Source organism: Arvicola amphibius, chromosome 8 (assembly GCF_903992535.2).
Source record: "Arvicola amphibius chromosome 8, mArvAmp1.2, whole genome shotgun sequence".
Classification (NCBI taxonomy): Eukaryota; Metazoa; Chordata; class Mammalia; order Rodentia; family Cricetidae; genus Arvicola; species Arvicola amphibius.
In genome coordinates this window covers 123,068,558-123,088,671 of record NC_052054.1, presented here as the reverse complement: position 1 = coordinate 123,088,671, position 20,114 = coordinate 123,068,558, and the positions used below count along the sequence as shown (strand labels likewise).

Sequence of the window (20,114 nt, the reverse complement as noted above, 5' to 3'; positions counted from 1 at the left end):
TTTCTCATTCCCTGCCCAGACACCAGATGTAGGTAAAAATCTCCAGGTTAGACTGAGCTCTAGAGTTTATCTCCCGTATTGTTCCATTCATTTATGGAAATTTTCCCAAATATTTTCCTTTAATTATTATATGTCAGACAGTTATTTATTTGTTCTTTAGTCTATACCTCAAAAATTTAAGCATTTCAACTTTAATACTGCATAGAATTTCATTGTGAAAAGAAATCAACCATCTGGAAGTGAGCATAACCATTTCCATTTTATGGATGTGATAACTGATTGTTAGCATGGAGTTGTTTACCCATGGAGGAAAGCAGATCAACGGTAATTTCCACCACATGACTGATTTCTGAGCTAACACACCATTGAGAGTCCTCCCGAAACGTGGTGTTCAAGAGACAGAGCAATCTTCAGATTCAAACACAGGCTCAAACCCGAATATCATCTACATATGTTTGACAACCTCTTTAATGACTTCTCTAGTTTATAGAAAAATGATTATTGTCCCCTCTACGGTGCAAGAAATTTATCTTAAGAGACATTTAAAATAGAAGTGTTTTATAATCTACAAGATTCCATGCTAATGTATAATATACTAAACTTTTTACTTGTGTGTGTATGTATGTATGTATGTATGTATGTATGTATAAGTAGTTACCTAAAATGTATAGCCTGTAGAGTGGAAATGCTGACTATTAAGAATTCTGTAATATAGTGAGCTTGATTTCTATGGTGAAATAGGAACTCTGATCACCGTGTGTTTTATGATGTTCTATATAAACAACAGAAGTGTTTCTCAGTAGTTCTCTCTTCCACTCTGTTGGAGGAGGTATTATTTTGGTAAGAATGCTTGCTGTACACACATGAGGACCTGAGTTTTGAACCTCACCACCCACATGAAAAGCAGGGCATGGCCATCCATATCTAAAGTCCAGAGTTTGGGGAAGAATGCAGGAGGAACTAGGAGCACTTAGCCATCTAGCATTGCCTAAATTGGGAACTTCAAGTTCAGTGAAAGGACCTACATCAGAAAATAAAAGAGTAAGACACTGAACACACACTTCTGACTGTTACATGCACAAATATGTTTGCCACCACACTCAGACATATACACATGCATGTGTAAAATAAGATGCTTTGTAAGGACTGAAGATTCAAGTACAACATGGATTCATGATGGACCAATAACAAAAACTATTACACATTTGTTTTGCCCCATATCTCTGCATGCTGGCTTTACTCAGTAGTAACACTGAAAACTGTCATTTTCCAGCCTCACAGGGAGGGGCCACAATTATTATTTTTTAAGGACCAAGATTCTAATGTTGTGTAATCAGAATCTTTGGATCCAAATCCATATTTTCAAGAGTAGAATCTTATAGGCTCAACCTTGATTGAGCATCAACTCTTACTGAGAGCTCACTAAGCCAGAAGCACCAGTACTTTGTACTGAATAATGATTCTTCGGCGGGGGGGGGGGGCTACAAAGGGCTCTCGTGCACACTCTATAATGTGTATCACCATCTTGGTTTCTAACTACCACTGCCAGTGGACGTTCTTCCTCACCCTCCCACTGTGACCAGCAGAAAATCTTAGACATTATCAAATGTCCTCCCTGGAAGGGAAAGGGACAAAATTACTGCCATTAAGAAAAATTGTCTTTTGAACAAGTATTCAGTGTTATGTTTTCTTGCTATGTTAAAAGGTGCCTATTATAAAAATAAGAGATATTTGGGTAAATAAAGCCTATTTTTATGTTTTGTTGTCCTAATTGCATATAGTCAACAATTTTAAAGTTTCATGATTTTTAGCATTATAGAACTTGAAGACTAATGTAAAGTTTTACCAAAGTTGGGGAAAAGCCACCCCCTTATTCTAGTTACTTCCAATCCTTTTTATTGTAAACCCCAACTACAGAGAATTCACCATCTGTAGATAGACTTATCTATCGATAATAATTATATAATGTATGTATTTATAATCTAACTATACTGCATTCTACAAAAATGCATGTAAAATGAGATAAAAATAAAATTATAAATTCAAATAACTGATTTGATTTTATTTCATAAAGTATTATGAAGAGGCTTACCTATGAGTTCTAGTATGGAAACATGGCATCATATTGACATATGGAACACCCAACTTTGAAAATAATAACTGGCTGTGGTGGCGCACGCCTTTAACCCCAGCGCTCAGGAGGCAGAGGCAGGCGGATCTCTGAGTTCAGTCCCAGTATGGTCTACATAGTGAGTGCCAGGATATCCAGGGATATACACAGAAAAACCCTGTCTCTAAAACCAAATTAAAACAAAATAATAAATAATCATAATCCAAGGCAAATGCTTAGTGATGGCATAGAAAGAAAATCTGTTGTACAGCCTTTCTCAAATCTCACTGGGTGATAAGTGTGGGAAGTCTGTAGGGTGGCCTCTAGCCACAACCAGCATCTGTAAGGAAGCCTCTCTGAAATTGTCCCCATCCCTATAAAAATAAAGAAATACAGTCACTAGGCAGAGGACTAGGGTTACAACTCACTTGTAAGTTTGACAACTGAGAAGCATTTGTTGTGAAATGGCTATGAACAACATCAACCTCTTTTGCTGATCTCCATGTCTCCCTTCTGCATCATTACCAAGTATGGAATTTGTTCTTGATTATTTTAGATATCAAGTTAATACCAGTCCAGCACCTTGTGATTCAGTTTGAAATTCTTTTATATTGTCTCCAAACACTGTAGTGAATGAATTTTACATAGTAACCTAGTTTTAGCTTAGAATACGATTGAAAATTCTTGTCAAAACATTCCTGCCATTAGAACATTGTTTCTATTAAGTTAATTTAGATCTACAAACAGATAGTTATATATGTTATATATATATATATATATATATATATATATATATATATATATATATAGGCATAGAGATAGATCAAGATAGAGTGGTATAACTAATAAAGACAAAATGTTGCTAATGTGCTATTTTGTCTAGGAATACAAAAATGGGCATTAACACACAATTCCCCAGGCAACAGTAATTGTTTCAAACAATATGATCCTGTGTTGATGATCTCTGTTAAAGTGTAAGTATACAAGCCTATGACTCTACAGATGCTACTAATCCTACAAAATTTCATGCATACATGCATGGATAAAAAGGTCAAGTTGTCATGGAAAAAAAAGGCACCTTCAACAAATGATGCTGGCATAACTGTATGTTGGCATACAGAAAAATTCAAATAGATGCATATCTATCACCTTGCACTAAAGTCAAGTCAAGTGGATCAAAGACTTCAATATAAAACCAGTTATCCTGAACCTGATAGAAGAGAAAGTGGAAAATAGCCTTGAATGCATTGACACAGGAAACAAATTCATTAATAGAATATCAGTAGCACAGAAACTGAGATCAACAATTAATAAATGGGATTTCATGAAACTGAAAGGCTTCTGTAATGCAAACGACACTGTAAATAAGATATAACAGCAGGCTATAGAGAGACAAAAGATCCTCAACAACCCCACATGTGACAGAGGACTGATCTCGAAAATATATAAATAACTCAAGAAACTAGACATCAAAAAGTATAAGTAAAAAATGGAGTAAAGACCTCACCAGAGAACTTTCAACAGAAGAATCTCAAATGACAAAGAAACACTTAAAGAAATATTCCAACATCATTGGCCATCAGGGTAATGCAAGTAAAAATGGCTCTGAGGTTTTATCTTACATCTGTAGAATGGCTAAGATTAAAAGCACAAATGACAGTTTATGTTGGAGAGGATGTGGAGTAAGGGGAACACTCTTCCATTTCTGGTGGGAGTGCAAAGTTATGCACTGACTTTGGAAATCAATATGGTGGTTTCTCAGAAAGTTGGGAATCAATCTACTTCAAGACTCAGCTATACCATTGTTAGGCATATAATCAAGGATGCTCCCTCATCCCACAAGGATGCCTGCTCAACTGTGTTCATAGAAGCTTCATGAACATAGCTAGAATCTGGAGATGTCCCTCAACCAAGGAATGAAAAAAGAAAATGTGATACAATACAGAATGGAGTATTACTCAGGACACCAAGGAACATCAGGAAATTTGAAGAAAAAAAAAACATACTGAGTGATGTAACCCAGACCAAGAAAGACAAATATGATATATACTCACTTATAATGGATGTTAGCTGTAAAATAAAGATACAATTCACAGATTCAGAAAGACCAGCTAACAAGGTGAGTTCATGTGGGGGACAACCAGATCTCCCCGGGAAGGAGAAATAGAAGAGATTGCTTAGGAGGACTGAAGATGGATAAGGATGAGACCTTGAGGGATTTGGTTGGGGGATAGAAGGAAAGAAAGAAAGAAAGAAAGAAAGAAAGAAAGAAAGAAAGAAAGAAAGAAAGAAAGAAAGAAAGAGAACTGAGAGTGACTACTGGAAGAGGGGCATTTTAGGGTGAGGTAAAACCCTGACACAAGGGAATCTTCCAAGAATCTTCAAAAAAGACCCCAGCTTAGCATCCAGCAAAATCAGCCATTTCCTGTGACCTGATTGGTACCTACGCCAACTGTCATTAGAGAAGGAGGCTTCATCTAGAAACTAATGGAAACAGACACAGACACACCGTCAAACACCACTCAGAGTTTGGGGAATACTGAAGAAAAAAGAAAGGATTGATGGAGCCAGCGGGGTCAAGGACACAACATGAAAATTCACACAATCAACTAACCTGTGCTCATAGAGGCTCACAGAGACTGAACCCACAGCAGGGGAGCTGCATAGGACTGACCTAAACACTCTGCATATGTTATAGTTGTGTAGCTTGGTCCTCTTGTGGTAGTCCTAACAGTGAGAACAGGGGCTATCTCTGACTCTTTTATTGACTCTTGGAATTTTTTTCCTCATATTGAGGCACCTGACCCAGCCTTAATACATGGAGAGGTACTTAGTATTACTGCAAATTATTATGCCATGTTTGCTGATACTCTTGGGAGACCTGCCTCTCTCCAGAAACTGTTTTCCGAAGTGCACATTGTCTGCTGCCAGTGGGTGGCTGAGCAAAGCAGGCACAAGAGAGAAGATTATTTTATGTTATTCTTTTCATATTTCTCAAATTTTGAATATGAAGATAATGTAACTTTAAAAATAATTTATGGAATTACCTTTGAGGATTATACTTTTTGTACTCTTTCCATTGATGGCTTATAGTATAATAATTGCTTTTGGATTTCATTATTAACATAATTTCATGAATGCAGGTAAATGAAGTTTCTAAATTTTCATCTAACATTAAAAAGTTACCTAATTGTTCAGTGTTTACATGTATAAATCCCAAATGCTTTGTGTCTTCTATTTATTTTTTGCTCGGAAAAGCTGCATCTCATATTCTTACTATCTTGTGCTATTCAAAACTTTGGTTCTAATGCTTGGGAGGAAAAGTTTACTATTTGCATAGGAAGCTTTGTTTTCAATTTAAAATATTTATCCATAGGTTGTTAAATACCAGAAATATTTTAAGTATTTTACAAATTTCACAATGTTAAAACTATTATATATGCATTCTGGTCCAGGTATCAAACCAGGGTCTCCTGCATTCACAACAAACAACCCAAGGACAAGGTTTATTCCTCAGCCCTGTCCTTTATCAATTATGACAGTTTAATGCTCATATTACTTAATGTGCCAAGAAACTTCTGTGTGCAATGATGACCACACACCTCCCCAAATAACTAAAACAAACATAAGTGGAAGCATAATCTAAGCCTTAGATTTGTTGTTAACAGTTATGATCATAAATACATTATCTATGTAGTTTGCAAATGCATGTTGTACTCAGTGTCTAGATAAAAACAAGCTCATGGTACTTCATATATTTTTTCTTTTTAAAATGCATGAATGACAATATTAGTACTTGGGAAACTTAATAAAAACACCAGGTTACTTGAAATTGAATTGCTATAAATTTTTATGTATTTGGATGTCCCAATTTTAAAGTCAGAGATAATGTCAAGAAAAATGTGCTATGGAGGTCATTAGTCAAGAAACTGCAAGGACATACGAGAAGCAAGTGTGTATTGTTTCATTTGAAAGGTTATTTGGATGGAAACAAATTAAGCTTATTTCACATTTCAGGTGATTAAAATTGTGAGACTATTCCATAACTAAACCATCAACCATTTCAAACCTTCTACTTTTCCCTGCGGAACACTTACAGGTCTGGCAATGAGTTTCTGTGGGTCCCCAGCATCGTCCAGTGCAGGACTTATGGCATCTTCCACCTGCAGAAAAGGAAAAAGAAGGAGAAAGACTGTGTTTACTATGGCTTTGCGTTCTTGTACCTTCTTAGTGAAATTCTCTTGTTTCTAGCTGGGGATTTTAAGTCATGCTAGAATCGAGACACATTCCTAAAAAATGTTTACTCACTCACCAAACTCTGAGTGTTCTTTCTAGGAAGAATTGAAACACAATGACCTGGATGTGGAAGTGCCCTACGTGTCACACGAAAAGGAAGCAAGCCTATTTAGTAATATTTCTTCATGCAGAAGCAAGTAGTTATATTCTTTCATTTTGACTACTGGATGTGGATATTTCCTAGAACTATGCTACTTAATATAGTGTCCAAAGGTTACAACTTAATGATAGCAACCAATATTAAGAATTAAGGGGTAATAATAACTCAAAGGAAGAATGTATTACAAGAATGTATTAGTCAATCACCGTATAAACCATCAGACTAAGAGGTAAAGTCAAGCACAAAAAAAAGAAAAGAAACATTTAGGGAAGCTTAATGACAGTTGTTTAATGTGTAGGTCTAAAATTTTGTTGTTATTTGAATGTCCAAATGACATCCTTTAAGTCCTAAGATGAAAGTTTATATCTGTGGGTTCCTTTTATATGGAGTATAGCTGTCCCACAGAGAAATTTTCAGGAGAAATTGGTACTAAGCTCATTAACTGGAGGAAACTGTGTGTGAACTATCCTTGAAACTTGTTTCTGAATTTCACTCAAAACTTCAGAAGTCCGCTGACTTCTCTTTAGAATTAAGTGAACATGAAAAGCTATTAAAGACTAAAACCTCTGTATAGAAAGTTTCTTATTAAGAACTTTCTTCGTTTTTTTACTTCTAATTATAAATTCAACATGCTTAACCAAGATAACTACATTGTGAAGATATTAAATCTTCACACCAAATGTTACTGCATTCCTTTGAGTCAGTTTTTAAGTACTTAACTGAGAACTCTTGCTACTTAGAAGCATTCTCTCTAATGAAAGTGCCTGAGAGAGTACAACCCATGTTCATCTTTTTGGGTCTGGGTTACCTCACTCAGGATAGTGTTTTCTATTTCCATCCATTTGCATGCAAAATTCAAGATGTCATTTTTTTTACCACCAAGTAGTACTCTAATATGTATATATTCCACACTTTCTTCATCCATTCTTCCATTGAAGGGCATCTAGGTTGTTTCCAGGTTCTAGCTATTTCAAATAATGCTGCTATGAACATAGTTGAACAAATGCTTTTGTAATATGATAGGTCATCTCTTGGGTATATTCCCAAGAGTGGTATTACTAGGTCCTGTGGTAGGTTGATCCCAAATTTCCTGAGAAACCACCACACTGCTTTCCAAAGTGGTTGCACAAGTTAGCATTCCCACCAGCAATGGACACGTGTACCCCTTACTTCACATCCTCTCCAGCAAAGGCTATCATTGGTGTTTTTGATTTTAGCCATTCTGACAGGTGTAAGATGGTATCTCAAAGTTGTTTTGATTTGCATTTCCCTGATCACTAAGGAGGTTGAGCGTGACCTTAAGTGTCTTTTGGCCATTTGAACTTCTTCTGTTGAGATATCTCTGTTCAGTTCAGTGCCCCATTTTCAATTGGGTTAATTAGCATTTTAAAGTCTCATTTCTTGAGTTCTTTATATATTTTGGAGATCAAACCTTTGTCTGTTGCAGGGTTGGTGAAGATCTTCTCCCAGTCAGTAGGTTGCCTTTTTTGTCTTAGTGACAATGTCCATTGCCTTACAGAAGCTTCTCAGTTTCAGGAGGTCCCATTTAAAGATGAACATGGGATGTACTCACTCATAATTGGTTTCTAGCCATAAAGGACATTGAGCCTATAATTCTTGATCCTAGAGAAGCTAAATAAGAAGGTGAACCCAAAGAAAAACATATAATTATCCTCCTGGATATTGGAAGTAGACAAGATTGCCGGGCAAAAATTGGGAACTTGGGGGTGGGGTGGGATGGGGAAAAGGGAAGATGGGGAGAGAAAAATGTGAAGGGGAGGATTGGGAGAGCTTGGGGGAATGGGATGGATGGGATAAAGGAAGGGTGGATATGGGAGCAGGGAAGTATATATCTTAATTAAGGGAGCCATTTTAGGGTTGGCAAGAGACTTGACTCCAGAGGGGTTCCCAGGTGTCCAGGGAGATGTCCCCAGCTAGTTCCTTGGGCAGCTGAGGAGAGGGAGCCTGAAATGGCCCGATCCTAAAGCCATACTGATGAATATCTTGCTTATCACCATAGAACTTTCATCTGGCAATGGATGGAGATAGAGACAGAGACCCACATTGGAGCACCGGACTGAGCTCCCAAGGTCCAAATGAGGAGCAGAAGGAGGGAGAACATGAGCAAGGAAGTCAGGACCACTAGGGGTGCACCCACCCACTGAGATGGTGGAGCTGATCTAATGAGAGCTCACCAAGGCCAGCTGGACTGGGACTGAAAAAGCATGGGATAAAACCGGAGTCCCTGAACATGGCGGACAATGAGGGCTGCTGAGAAGCCAAGGACAATGGCACTGGGTTTTGATCCTACTGCATATACTGGCTTTTTTTTGGGGGGTGGGGGGGCTAGCCTGCTTGGATGCTCACCTTCCTAGACCTGGATGGAGGGGGGAGGACCTTGGACTTCCCACAGGGAAGGGAACCCTTACTGACTGGAGAGGGAGGGACAGGAGAGTAGGGGTAGGGGTAGGGAAATGGGATTCGGGGAGGAGGCAGAAGTTTTTAATAAAAAAAATAAAAAAGATAGGAAAAAAGAAAGTACCTGAAAAAAACTGTAAAGACTGACACTCTCATGGATAAACTCGACTGGACTGATAATTGTTCTCACTGAACCTTAGACTACCTGAGAGTCTATTAGAAGTGAAGAATGCCCTGCCCAAGCTCAGTGATGTTTAGAATCTCAAATCTAGTTATCGTTAGAAAAGTATGGGGATCATTTTGGAACACAGTTTATTTAAAGCCAGTATTGGTGGGGCACTTCTGCTGATACCATGAGAATACAATATCCTACCACTCTGCCATCTGCCTGTTTGGATCTAAACATATTATAACCACACAATACAAGCTCATTCTAGCTGACAGGAAAAGAACTCCATCTGGACCAAACAATGCAATTTTAATCAGTGATAATGATAATTATTATTAAAAGCCTTATGGGAGCTCCTTTGTACCAAATTAATAAATTTAAATAAATGTCATTTAGACCAGCGGAAATTAGAAAGGACTGTGAGTCGGAATGAGAAGCTGTACAAACTTTCTTGAGAACAAAACTTTTTATGAGAAAGTAGATAAAGTATTTTTGTGGATTCACAAAAATCTTTTAGATCAATTGTTTAAGTGGTCAGTAAATTGAAGGTATCTAGAGTAGACAATTATCTAACATTTAATATATGACTTCTTTTATTGTGTTTGGAATAATAAAATACCTAACTTTACTCTTCACAGCCATATACCACTTATTTAAAATATAAAAATCAAATGATAATAGTAAAAAGCAGGCAATCATAAATAGTATCAATAGTAATCATTTTGATATTCTACTTCCTTTTGGTTGAGTTGAAAATTGTGTTTTAAAGTTTCAGTTACTACCCTAAAATTATCCCCAAATTTGTTATATTATACATATAAACTTGGGTATTGCTCATTCATATATTCAAAATACATTTAAATTTTAAAAGTAAAATTTCACAGAAAATGATTTTCATGTCTTTCTTATGCAATCTGGACAAGGTTCATCTACTTAGGAACATGTGACATAGTATACACACAAACAGAGTTAAACAATTTAATCTTGGCTACATCCCTGTCAGTGTGAAATTTCTGTGAAATTTCATTTGATCATCTTCATTTTCTTTCTTTTTTTTCTTTTATTTCTTTTTTGTTTTTTGTTTTTATTTATTTATTTATTTATTTATTTATTTTTTAGAGAAAGAGTTGCTCTGTTTTACAGTCCTTTTTGTGCTGGAACTAGCTCTTGAAGACCAGGCTGGCCTTGAAATACAGAGACCCACCTGCCTCTGCCTCCTGAGTGCTGGGATTAAAGGCTTGGGTAGCCACCACCTGGCGGACATCTTCATTTTCATCTGTGTTTATGAAAATCCCCCGCCTACTGAAAGGACGCCTCCACCAGCATCCCTATGATTGTCCATCCTTGACACCCTCAGTGCTCTTGGGAAAATTGAGCAACTGATTCCCACACATTTAAGATGGCCTGGGCTACATATTTCAGCTCTTTAGTGTACTGGTGCACTCGAGAAGTTTGTTATTTGGAGGGTGCATTTTCAGCTCCAGAGGCTCAGCCTAGCTTACCCGGATTTCCCATCTTTAAGGAGCTTTCACTCTATCTGTTCAGAGAATATGCCATACCATGGTCTTTAAAGGGGCAATACAAACATTGTTTCCACTGAGTCACAGTAACACATTCAGTGTCACCATATGTGACAAAAGTTGCTACCCAGACTTCTTATTTTGAAGTAATCATTTGCTATGCCCTTATCTGCTACCTGATTTGATTCTTGTACATAACTGGACTGTATGTTTTGTGGAGTATGGTTAAACACTTTTTTTTTTTTTTTGGTTTCTTCGAGACAGAGTTTCTCTGTAGCTTTGGAGCCTGTCCTAGAAACTAGCTATTGTAGACCAGGCTGGCCTCAAACTCACAGAGATCCACCTGCTTCTGCCTCCTGAGTGCTAGGATTAAAGGCGTGCGCCATCACCGCCCTGCAATTGTTAAATATTTTTAAATATGTTTGAAAGTCAGACTTGGTGGTGCACATCTGTAATTCTGATAAACGTGTAAGCAGTTTGTTCAAGAGACAAGTCTTGTAAAAACCCAACAACAAAAACAGCACAAAACCCATACCAAAATGAAACATGTAAAAATAATAATAATCTATTTTCTACCATTTCTATTACATAAGCCTGTCAAAGAGATAATGAGGTAAGGGGTTTCCATTATAATCACGAGTTAAGCACGGAGAAGAACAATAAACAACACAACCCCCTGCCATCGTTCCTCCCATCCACCTATTCCTACTTTAGCATATGAACCTTATGGACCTGTATATTAGGAACTAAGTGCAATATTGAATAGAAACAGATGGGACTATCACCTTAACAGATTTACAAATTAGCTTAGATTTTTGCTGCTATGGAAAGTTTTGATACCTTGATTTCAGTGTTTTCCAGGTGTGTGCAGGGGTGGGGGGAGCACAGAAAAATCCAATGCATTTTTTTTTTAGTATGGGTTAATATAGTTTACTAAGTACTATTTGGATATAACACTAATAACACTGTCAATAAAAAAAATTGGTTAGACGTCACCAAAATTGAAAAGCTTTGTGGTTTCAGAGGTTAGTATCATTGTCAGGGCCTTCACAGATCTAACCTAGCTAGGCAGGGGACCACGGCTTAGATGGGGAAGTGCCAGGAGGACTGATCCCAAATCAAGAATCTATCTCAAATTAGCGGCCACTTACCAAGGAAACGTTAGCTTCTCCAAGGGAGTCTCGCTGGGTGTATAAACCACACTCAAGGCTGGTCTGAGTTCGAGACCAGCCTGATCTACAAGAGCTAGTTCCAGGACAGGCTCTAAAGCTGCAGAGAAACCCTGTCTCGAAAAACAAAAAAACAAAAAAACAAACAAACAAACAAAAAAAGAACACACTCCATACCCATCAGGAGATGGCCAACACAAGACAAACTCAAAGTTATCTTGGGAGAGTTTCGTTTTTTGTCTGCTATTGCTTTGATGGGGCATTTAGTTTTTACCTTGTGAACACACTAACAAACAAAAATGCCCCGCATCGCGGCCCCGGTCTGCGCTCTATGCGCTAGACCACAGTTCGCGAGCTTCGGGCAAGGGGCTGGAGGTTGAGAATACACACGCAGAGACAGACCAACACACAGACCTTTAAACACTGATACCAAAAGTCCTTCTTTATTTGCACCATGTAGGCTTAAATACACTGCAGTCAATGGCCAACAGGTGAAAATCCCATCCTCTGATCCTCTAAGCTAGGCACAGCTTCTAGTAACTTCAATTAGAATGTTCTAGGAGGGAAGAGCAGCTGAAGGCCCGGACTCATTAGTCCCAACACAAAAAGAAAAATAGAAACTAAGAGAGATAAACACACACACACATTTTTCACTACATATGCTCTTATTGTACTTCCTAATAATTCCATCACAAATAGAGGCAGAATCATTTCAAAATAGGCTTTTTTCAAACATGTTTTTATTTTTATTTCTATTTCTTCCTTTTACTGAAAGTAGTTTTTCCCCGCTCAAATAATACATCCTGATTCTGGTTCCCTTTCCCTCCACCACTCCCAGCTCTTCCCATCTCTCATTCCTACCAGGTCTGTCTGCTTTCTGTCCTCTATTATAAAACAGACTTCTAAGAGATAATAATAAAATATAACAGACTACAACAAAACACAAAACACATAAAAACCAGCAGATCGGAATGGAACAAAACAAATACAAAGCAGGAAAACAGCCCAAGCAAAGACACAGGAAACGATATGATGCAAAGACCCATTTGCTCACATTCTGGAATACCTTAAAAACATTAAATTGGAACCCATTATATATTATATCTTTATAGTATGTTATATATACACACACACACAAAGGATCTGTAGTTTAAAAACAGAGAAAATATAAACAAATTAAAATTAATGTTAAAAATAAGATTTAAAAAAGGAAAAGCCCTGACACATCATTATAAAACAAGGAACATCCAAAGATGCCAGGGACTGCATTTTCTGCTGACCATCTACTGCTGAGGATGCTGCTTACTCTAAAGAGTGTTTTTTTTTTTCCACTGATACTTTCTTGTAGGAAACTAAATTTTCATTTGCGAGTGCTTTATCATGGAGTTTGCACTGGGTTAAGGATGGGGGAATGTGATCACTTCTTTCAGCGCTCGGACCCCATCTGGGGCAGACCTGTGCATTTCCCATGCATGCTGCCCCGAGTCTCTGGGAATTCATACCTGTGTGGACCCTATTGATTTGGAGGGCTTTTCTTGGTGTCCTCCATACCCCTCCAGGGCTTACACTCTTTCTGCCTCCTCTTTGTGGGTTTTCCTGAACTCTGAGGGGAGGGATTTTATCGAGACATCTCTTTTGAGACTATATGTCTCTATTTGTTTCCATAGCTGCAGGAGAAAGATTCTCTGCTGGTGGCAGAACAAGGCACTGATCTATGAGTATTCTAGATTGTCATTATCTTTCTAGAGTTGTATAAGACAATATACCATTCTTTCACACACACACACACACACACACATTCACACACACACATTCACACACACACAAATTCACAACCACCCCCCACCCACACACACAGAGAAATCTGATATCTTTAGTGAAATAAGTTACTTAATACCTTCTGTCATTTCGATCAACCAAACACATGACATAGAGAATAAGAACAAATGCTTCTATTTATTCACTATACATTGATGTCTCACAGAAAGTGCTGGTTATCCCACACAATCCTTCTGCTTTGACAATGCATGATTTATCAGGAAAGTTAGCAAATGTAACTAAAGGCTTTCATCTTTTATGTTGGTCCAGAATATGTTACTAAAAATGTACCTTTCATATATTCTTTTAAGGAACTAGAGTCCTTGAACAGCTTTTAAATTTTAAGAGTCATAAATTCATGCTACGAGTTTTGCCTGTTGTGCAAATGCCTGGCAGGAGACAGAATTCAATATCAACCCCATAATGTTCTCTGCAAGTAATATGGCTAGATAGTTGAAGAGTCACAAAATATGAAGCCACTGGCAGTCATAAAGGATTACTCCTCAAACTGTCTCTAACTAAAGGCAATGCAGCCACATCTTTGGATTTTCCTCCAGTCCTTTAGAAAGCTGGACGTCTTGACCTCGTAAAAAGACATTTACTGAGGAAAAAAAAGTGAGAGAAAACTATATAATTCAAAGCATGGGAGAAGACCATTAATTAAAAGTCTGTGTCGAACTGGTCTCTATTATTAGTTTGGGTAAGAGGAAGTAAGTCAATTCCCTGCCTTTAAGGATACTTCAACATCTATGAACCTAGCAGAGAAATAGGCACATAACATCACTATTTGTTAACAATATGACATGTATGATAGGGAGGATTTGAGAACACCAAGAAAATGGGATTTTTTTAAGTTATATTTGAATGTCTAGTTTGTCCAGTGCAGAAGGGAAAGGAAGGGGATGTTTGTACTCGAGAATTGACCTAAATCATTACCCAGAGTCTTTGATGAACCCATCTTTCTGGGACCATAATGTAAGGTACACTGAGATGAATTTCCATGAAGGATAGAGCTATGGTGTGAGTTTGGATTATGTCCATAGCTGTCTTCTAATTACCTGGACTTGACTTAGCCTGGGTTTTACAGATTTGGTTCAAGTCTTGGAGACATTGAAGTGATATAGTTTTCACATGAGAATAATAAATGTGTTTTGGCTAAGGTTTCATAAAATTAAGGTTGACCCTTAGCAGTTTTGTATAAGGCATTTTTTCACTCTGGGGTGAGGTACTGAAATCCATTTTTACAATGCAACGCTAGAGAGTCATGTACGACTGTTCCAGAGGCACAGAAGGTAGGATATAAGCTGCTGATGGGGCCCATATTTCAACAATCTTTTAGCTTCCTGACCCTCTTTTTGAGTAACACTCTTATCATAAATATAGCCAGATGTTAGATTTCTAATCCTTCTGCTTTACACATTGTAAAGAAAAAATAATCTAGCAGTCATCTTATGTTCTTCTGTTGACTTTCTGATTTATGGAATATTTCTATCATGTTTTAATTTTTCCATATAGCAGTAAAAATTACATATTTTCTCAAATTTAAATGATCCTAATGTGTAGTAAAAACCATAATGTGATTTCAGTGAATGACACACTTGTAGGAATTAATTACAATGTTGTTATTTGGAGTTGCCCCATTTTCAGAGACACAGATACTTCCGATTTTCTCATCTCTGAGCGCTCAGTCACATACTATTTATTCCAACATTTTTGCTATAAAAATTGACTCTATTTTTTCTTTAAGTTTTTAATTTATTTTATTAATTAATTAGGAAATTTTTGCATGAATTTTATGTATTTTGATTATATTCACATACTACTCTACTCTTCTCTATAATCTCCAGATTCTGTACCCATCTCCTTCCAATGCCTCTGTTTTTCCTTTTTATATAATTTACTGAGCCCAGTTTTGCTTCCCACATACTCATAGGTATAGGGCTCCACATTGGACATGCTAGATCCCTCAGGGGTCATGGCCTTAAAGAAAACTCACTCTCCCTCCACTAAAGGCATCAACTGCTAACAGTTCCTCAGCTAGGGCTGGGGACTGGTGAGTAACTATCACTCCATGCTCAAATGTTGACTAATTTGATCTTACACAGGTCTGAAAATAACCACAACTGCCCTGAGTTCATAAGTCAGGGTTCTCCCATATGCAGAAGATACCTCCCTGACCTGTGGCTCTCCTGGTCCTCCCTGGCCTGTGGCTCTCCTGGTCCTGCCTGACCTGTGGCTCTCTTGGTCCTCCATGACCTGTGGCTATCCTGGTCCTCACTCAACTGTGACTGTCATGGTCCTCCCTGACCTGTGGCTCTCCTGGTCCTCACTCAACTGTGACTCTCATGGTCCTCCCTGACCTGTGGCTCTCTTGGTCTTCCTTGACCTGTGGCTCTCCTGATCCTCCCTCAACTGTGACTCTCATGGTCCTCCCTCAATTGCGGCTCTCGTGATCCTCACTCAATTGTGGCTCTTCTGGTCCTCTCTCAACTGTGACTCTCATGGTCCTCCCTCAACTGTGTCTCTTCTGGTCCTTCCTCAACTGTGACTCTCATGGTCCTCCCTCAATTGTGGATCTCCTGGTCCACCCGCAAATGTGTCTATCCCGATCCTTCTTGATGTGTGGCTATTGAACTGTTTCTAATCTCACTGTCATGAGGCTACTTGTGCCTCAGGCCTTGGCAGGGAAGGGAATAGTATGCAGATCATATATATATATATATATATATATATATATATATATATATATATATATATATGGCCAAATACTTCACAGACATTTATGTACTCATTCTCTGCTCTTTGATCAGCCATTTAATTTAATTTTGAAATTGAATTTCTCCTTTCAGTTCTTATCTTGTCTCTTAATTTGAAATTTAATTATTAAATAGCAATTTTGACTTTCATACATCCATGTAGTTGAAATGAGATAGACAGCTATTTCTACTTGGTAGAATGAAGAAAATATAAGATTTAAAGAGATATACAGTACTAAAGTTGCCATAATCTATAATTAGGTCAGACCTGAAGAGGAGGAACTGGAACACAAACCCAGTCACAAAACCTTTGACCTTCAGCTTATTATGCGTGCAGAGTATTCTAGGATGGGAGACTAGCAGAATTGTTATCAAAGACACCAGGGAGATTTTATCCAGCAACTGCTGAGAGCAAGTGTAGAATCTCCTAGGCAAACATTAGGCAGAGATCTGGGAGTCCTAGGAAGGAGGAGGAGGAAGAAGCTAAGGAATGTCAGGTGTCAGGGACACCATAAGAGTAAGGCCAGGATCTCGATGGTTCCAGACAATAGCAAGATATCTGAGAGGAGAGGAGTATTTGTGAGGGTTCAGTGATAATGCTGAAAGTCCAGTGACGATGGTAGTGGAAGCCTTGAACCAGATCAGTGACTTATTGCAAACAAGGATGTGTGGGTCGTGATGGTTGCGTTACACACCGTAGCACACAACACTGCTAGGATGAATGAAGATGTGTTGGAAAGATGGAAGAACGAGGTAATTTTTTGTTGTTTGTTTTTTGTCTTTAAAAAATTTTTGTGCGGGGTTCTTTAGGCAGGGGATGCTGCTGGGGTGAGGAAAAGAATGATATGAAGGGAAGGGAAGATAAGTTGAAATGGGATATAAGATGTAAAATTCCCTAAGGATTAAAGAATTAATTAAAAAAAAAACATGTTATTAAACAAAAAGAGCACGGCCCACAGAATTATTTGACCAGGACTTGTAAGAGCTCACAGAGATCAGTGTGCATGTAGGGGTCTTCCCTAGGTCCTCTGCATATTTGGTACGGTTGAGTAGCTTGGTGTTTTTGTGGGAGTCCTGACAGTGGGAGTCAGGACTGTGTCTAACTCTTTTGCCTGTTTGTGTGACCCGTGTCCTCCTCTTCAGTTGTCTTATCCAACCATGAAGTGACGGTATGTGCCTGGTTATACAGTGCTTGGTTGATGGGTTGATTTCCCTAGAAGGCCTGTCTTTCTGATGGGAAATGGGGAAGAAGTGAATCTGGGGGAGAAGGCAGGTGCTGGGGATAGAATGAGGGAAGGGGACAGAGGAGAAACTGTGGTGGGATGTAATATATAAGAGGAGAATTTTAAAAAATGTGCAGTCAGAGCTTATTTCATGTCACAGTAAATTAAATGATGAGTTATACAACTAAATTTGAACTTTACTGAATTGGAAATATATAACATGAACATTGATAAACTAGGCTTTTTAAAACCTCGATATATTTGTATCATTTATTCAATGCTCTTGAATAGCATATATACCCATATGATGAAGATAAATCTTGGACAGAGTGTGAAACTCACATTTAGCCTACAATTCTTCTATATATTCTTTCTTTGGGCACTCAATTCCACTACCGCTAATCAGTGGCTACCACAGCACACAAATTCTTTCCAAAATGACAGCAAGCAGGGTTTCAAATCAAAGACCTAATTTTCATCAATTCAACATGGCACAAACTTTGAAGTTACTAAGCCCTTTGCTCATCCGCAATTGTCTTGAGTGCCCCTGCAAATAAAAAATCAATCCAGAGGAGAAATGACAACAACGCAAATTCAAAGTGCTTATGGAAGACTGGATCCAGCAAATTAGGAAAATCTACCGTGATGCTAGTTCACTTTCTTTTTTTTTCTCATTTTTTTTATTAAAGATTTCCATCTCTTCCCCTCCTCCTCCCCCTTCCCTCCCCTCCCTTCCACCCATACCCCCACTCCACCCCTCTCTAAGACAAAGAGCCATCAGGGTTCCCTTCACTATGTTAAGTCCAAGGTCCTCCCAGCTCCCCCTAAGTCCAGGAAGGTGAGCAACCAAACTGACAAGGCTCATAGTGAGCCCGTCCATGCTGTAGAGTTCATGTTCATTGCTGTTGTCCTTGGTTTCTCAGTCCTCCTCCACCGTCAGACACATTCAGAGAGTCCGGTTTGGTCCCCTGTTCCATCAGTCCCATTCCAACTGGACTTGGTGGTCTTCCGTTAGATCTTTCCCACCGTCTCAATGGGTAAACACACTCCTCACGGTCCTGACTTCCTTGCTCATGATCTCCCTCCTTTTGCTCCTCATCAGGACCTTGAGAGCTCAGTCCGGTGCTCCTATGTGGGGCTCTGTCATTTCCTCCATCCAATGCCAGGTGAAGGTTCTATGGTAATATGCAAGATATTCATGAGTATGGCAATAGGATCTGGACATTTCTGCTCCCTCTCCTCAGCTGCCCAAGGAACTAGCTGGGGGCGTCTTCCTGTGGTGACATTCTTAAAGCATGTGAAAACACCTAGAGACCACCTGAACCCTATCCAGCTTTAATTAGCTGAATTTCATTTAAGCTGCAGCTCTCTTCAGTTCCCTTGGCTGTTTTTGGGACTGAGGCCCAGCTTTAAGGGGAGGAGGGCTTTTAAAGGCAAAAGTCACAGATATTTCATTTCTTCAGAATGTGACAGGGGAGGGAAGGCAGTTTCTTGCATATCTGTAAATTTTGAATAAATGAAATAGCTAGTTCACTTTCAAAAGTCTTACACTCGGATTAAGAAAATAACTTAATTGGGTTCATTAGCATTTTAAAGTCTAGTCTCTTGAGTTCCTTATATATTTTGGAGATCAGACCTTTGTCTGTTGCGGGGTTGGTGAAGATCTTTTCCCAGTCATTAGGCTGCCTTTGTGTCTTAGTGACAGTGTCCTTTGCTTTACAGAAGCTGCTCAGTTTCAGGAGGTCCCATTTATTCAATGTTGCCCTTAATGTCTGTGCTGCTGGGGTTATACGTAGGAAACAGTCTCCTGTGCCCATTTGTTGTAGAGTACTTCCCACTTTCTCCGCTATCAAGCTCAATGTGTTCAGATTAATATTGAGGTCTTTAATCCATTTGGACTTGAGTTTTGTGCATGGTGATAGACATGGATCTACTTTCAATCTTCTACAGGTTGACATCCAGTTATGCCAGCACCATTTGTTGAAGATGCTTTCTTTCTTCCATTGTGTGCTTTTAGCTCCTTTATCAAAAATCAGGTGTAGACTTGACTCTAGAGGGGTTCCCAGGTGTCCAGGAAGATGCCCCCAGCTATGTCCTTGGGCAGCTGAGGAGAGGGTGCCAGAAATGTCCAGATCCTATTGCCATACTCATGAATATCTTGCATATCACCATAGAACCTTCACCTGGCATTGGATGGAGAAAATGACAGAGCCCCACATAGGAGCACCGGACTGAGCTCCCAAGGTCCTGATGAGGAGCAAAAGGAGGGAGATCATGAGCAAGGAAGTCAGGACCGTGAGGAGTGCGTTTACCCATTGAGACGGTGGGACAGATATAATGGGAAACCACCAAGTCCAGTTGGAATGGGACTGATGGAACAGGGGACCAAACCGGACTCTCTGAATGTGGCTGACAGTGAAGGAGGCCTGAGAAACCAAGGACAACGGCAATGAACATGAACTCTACAGCATGGACGGGCTCACTATGAGCCTTGTCAGTTTGGTTGCTCACCTTCCTGGACTTAGGGGGAGCTGG

At 38.8% G+C, this 20,114-nt stretch overlaps 1 protein-coding gene across 1 annotated transcript in view; it reads right to left on the bottom strand.

Annotated features, from left to right (window-relative positions):
* Erbb4 (erb-b2 receptor tyrosine kinase 4) overlaps positions 1-20,114 on the bottom strand; it is a 687,902-nt gene that overhangs the window by 341,164 nt on the left and 326,624 nt on the right. The window contains exon 5 of the mRNA XM_042055633.1: positions 6,208-6,273. Within this exon, the coding sequence (XP_041911567.1) occupies positions 6,208-6,273 (66 nt within the window). The remainder of the gene's footprint in view (positions 1-6,207; positions 6,274-20,114) is intronic.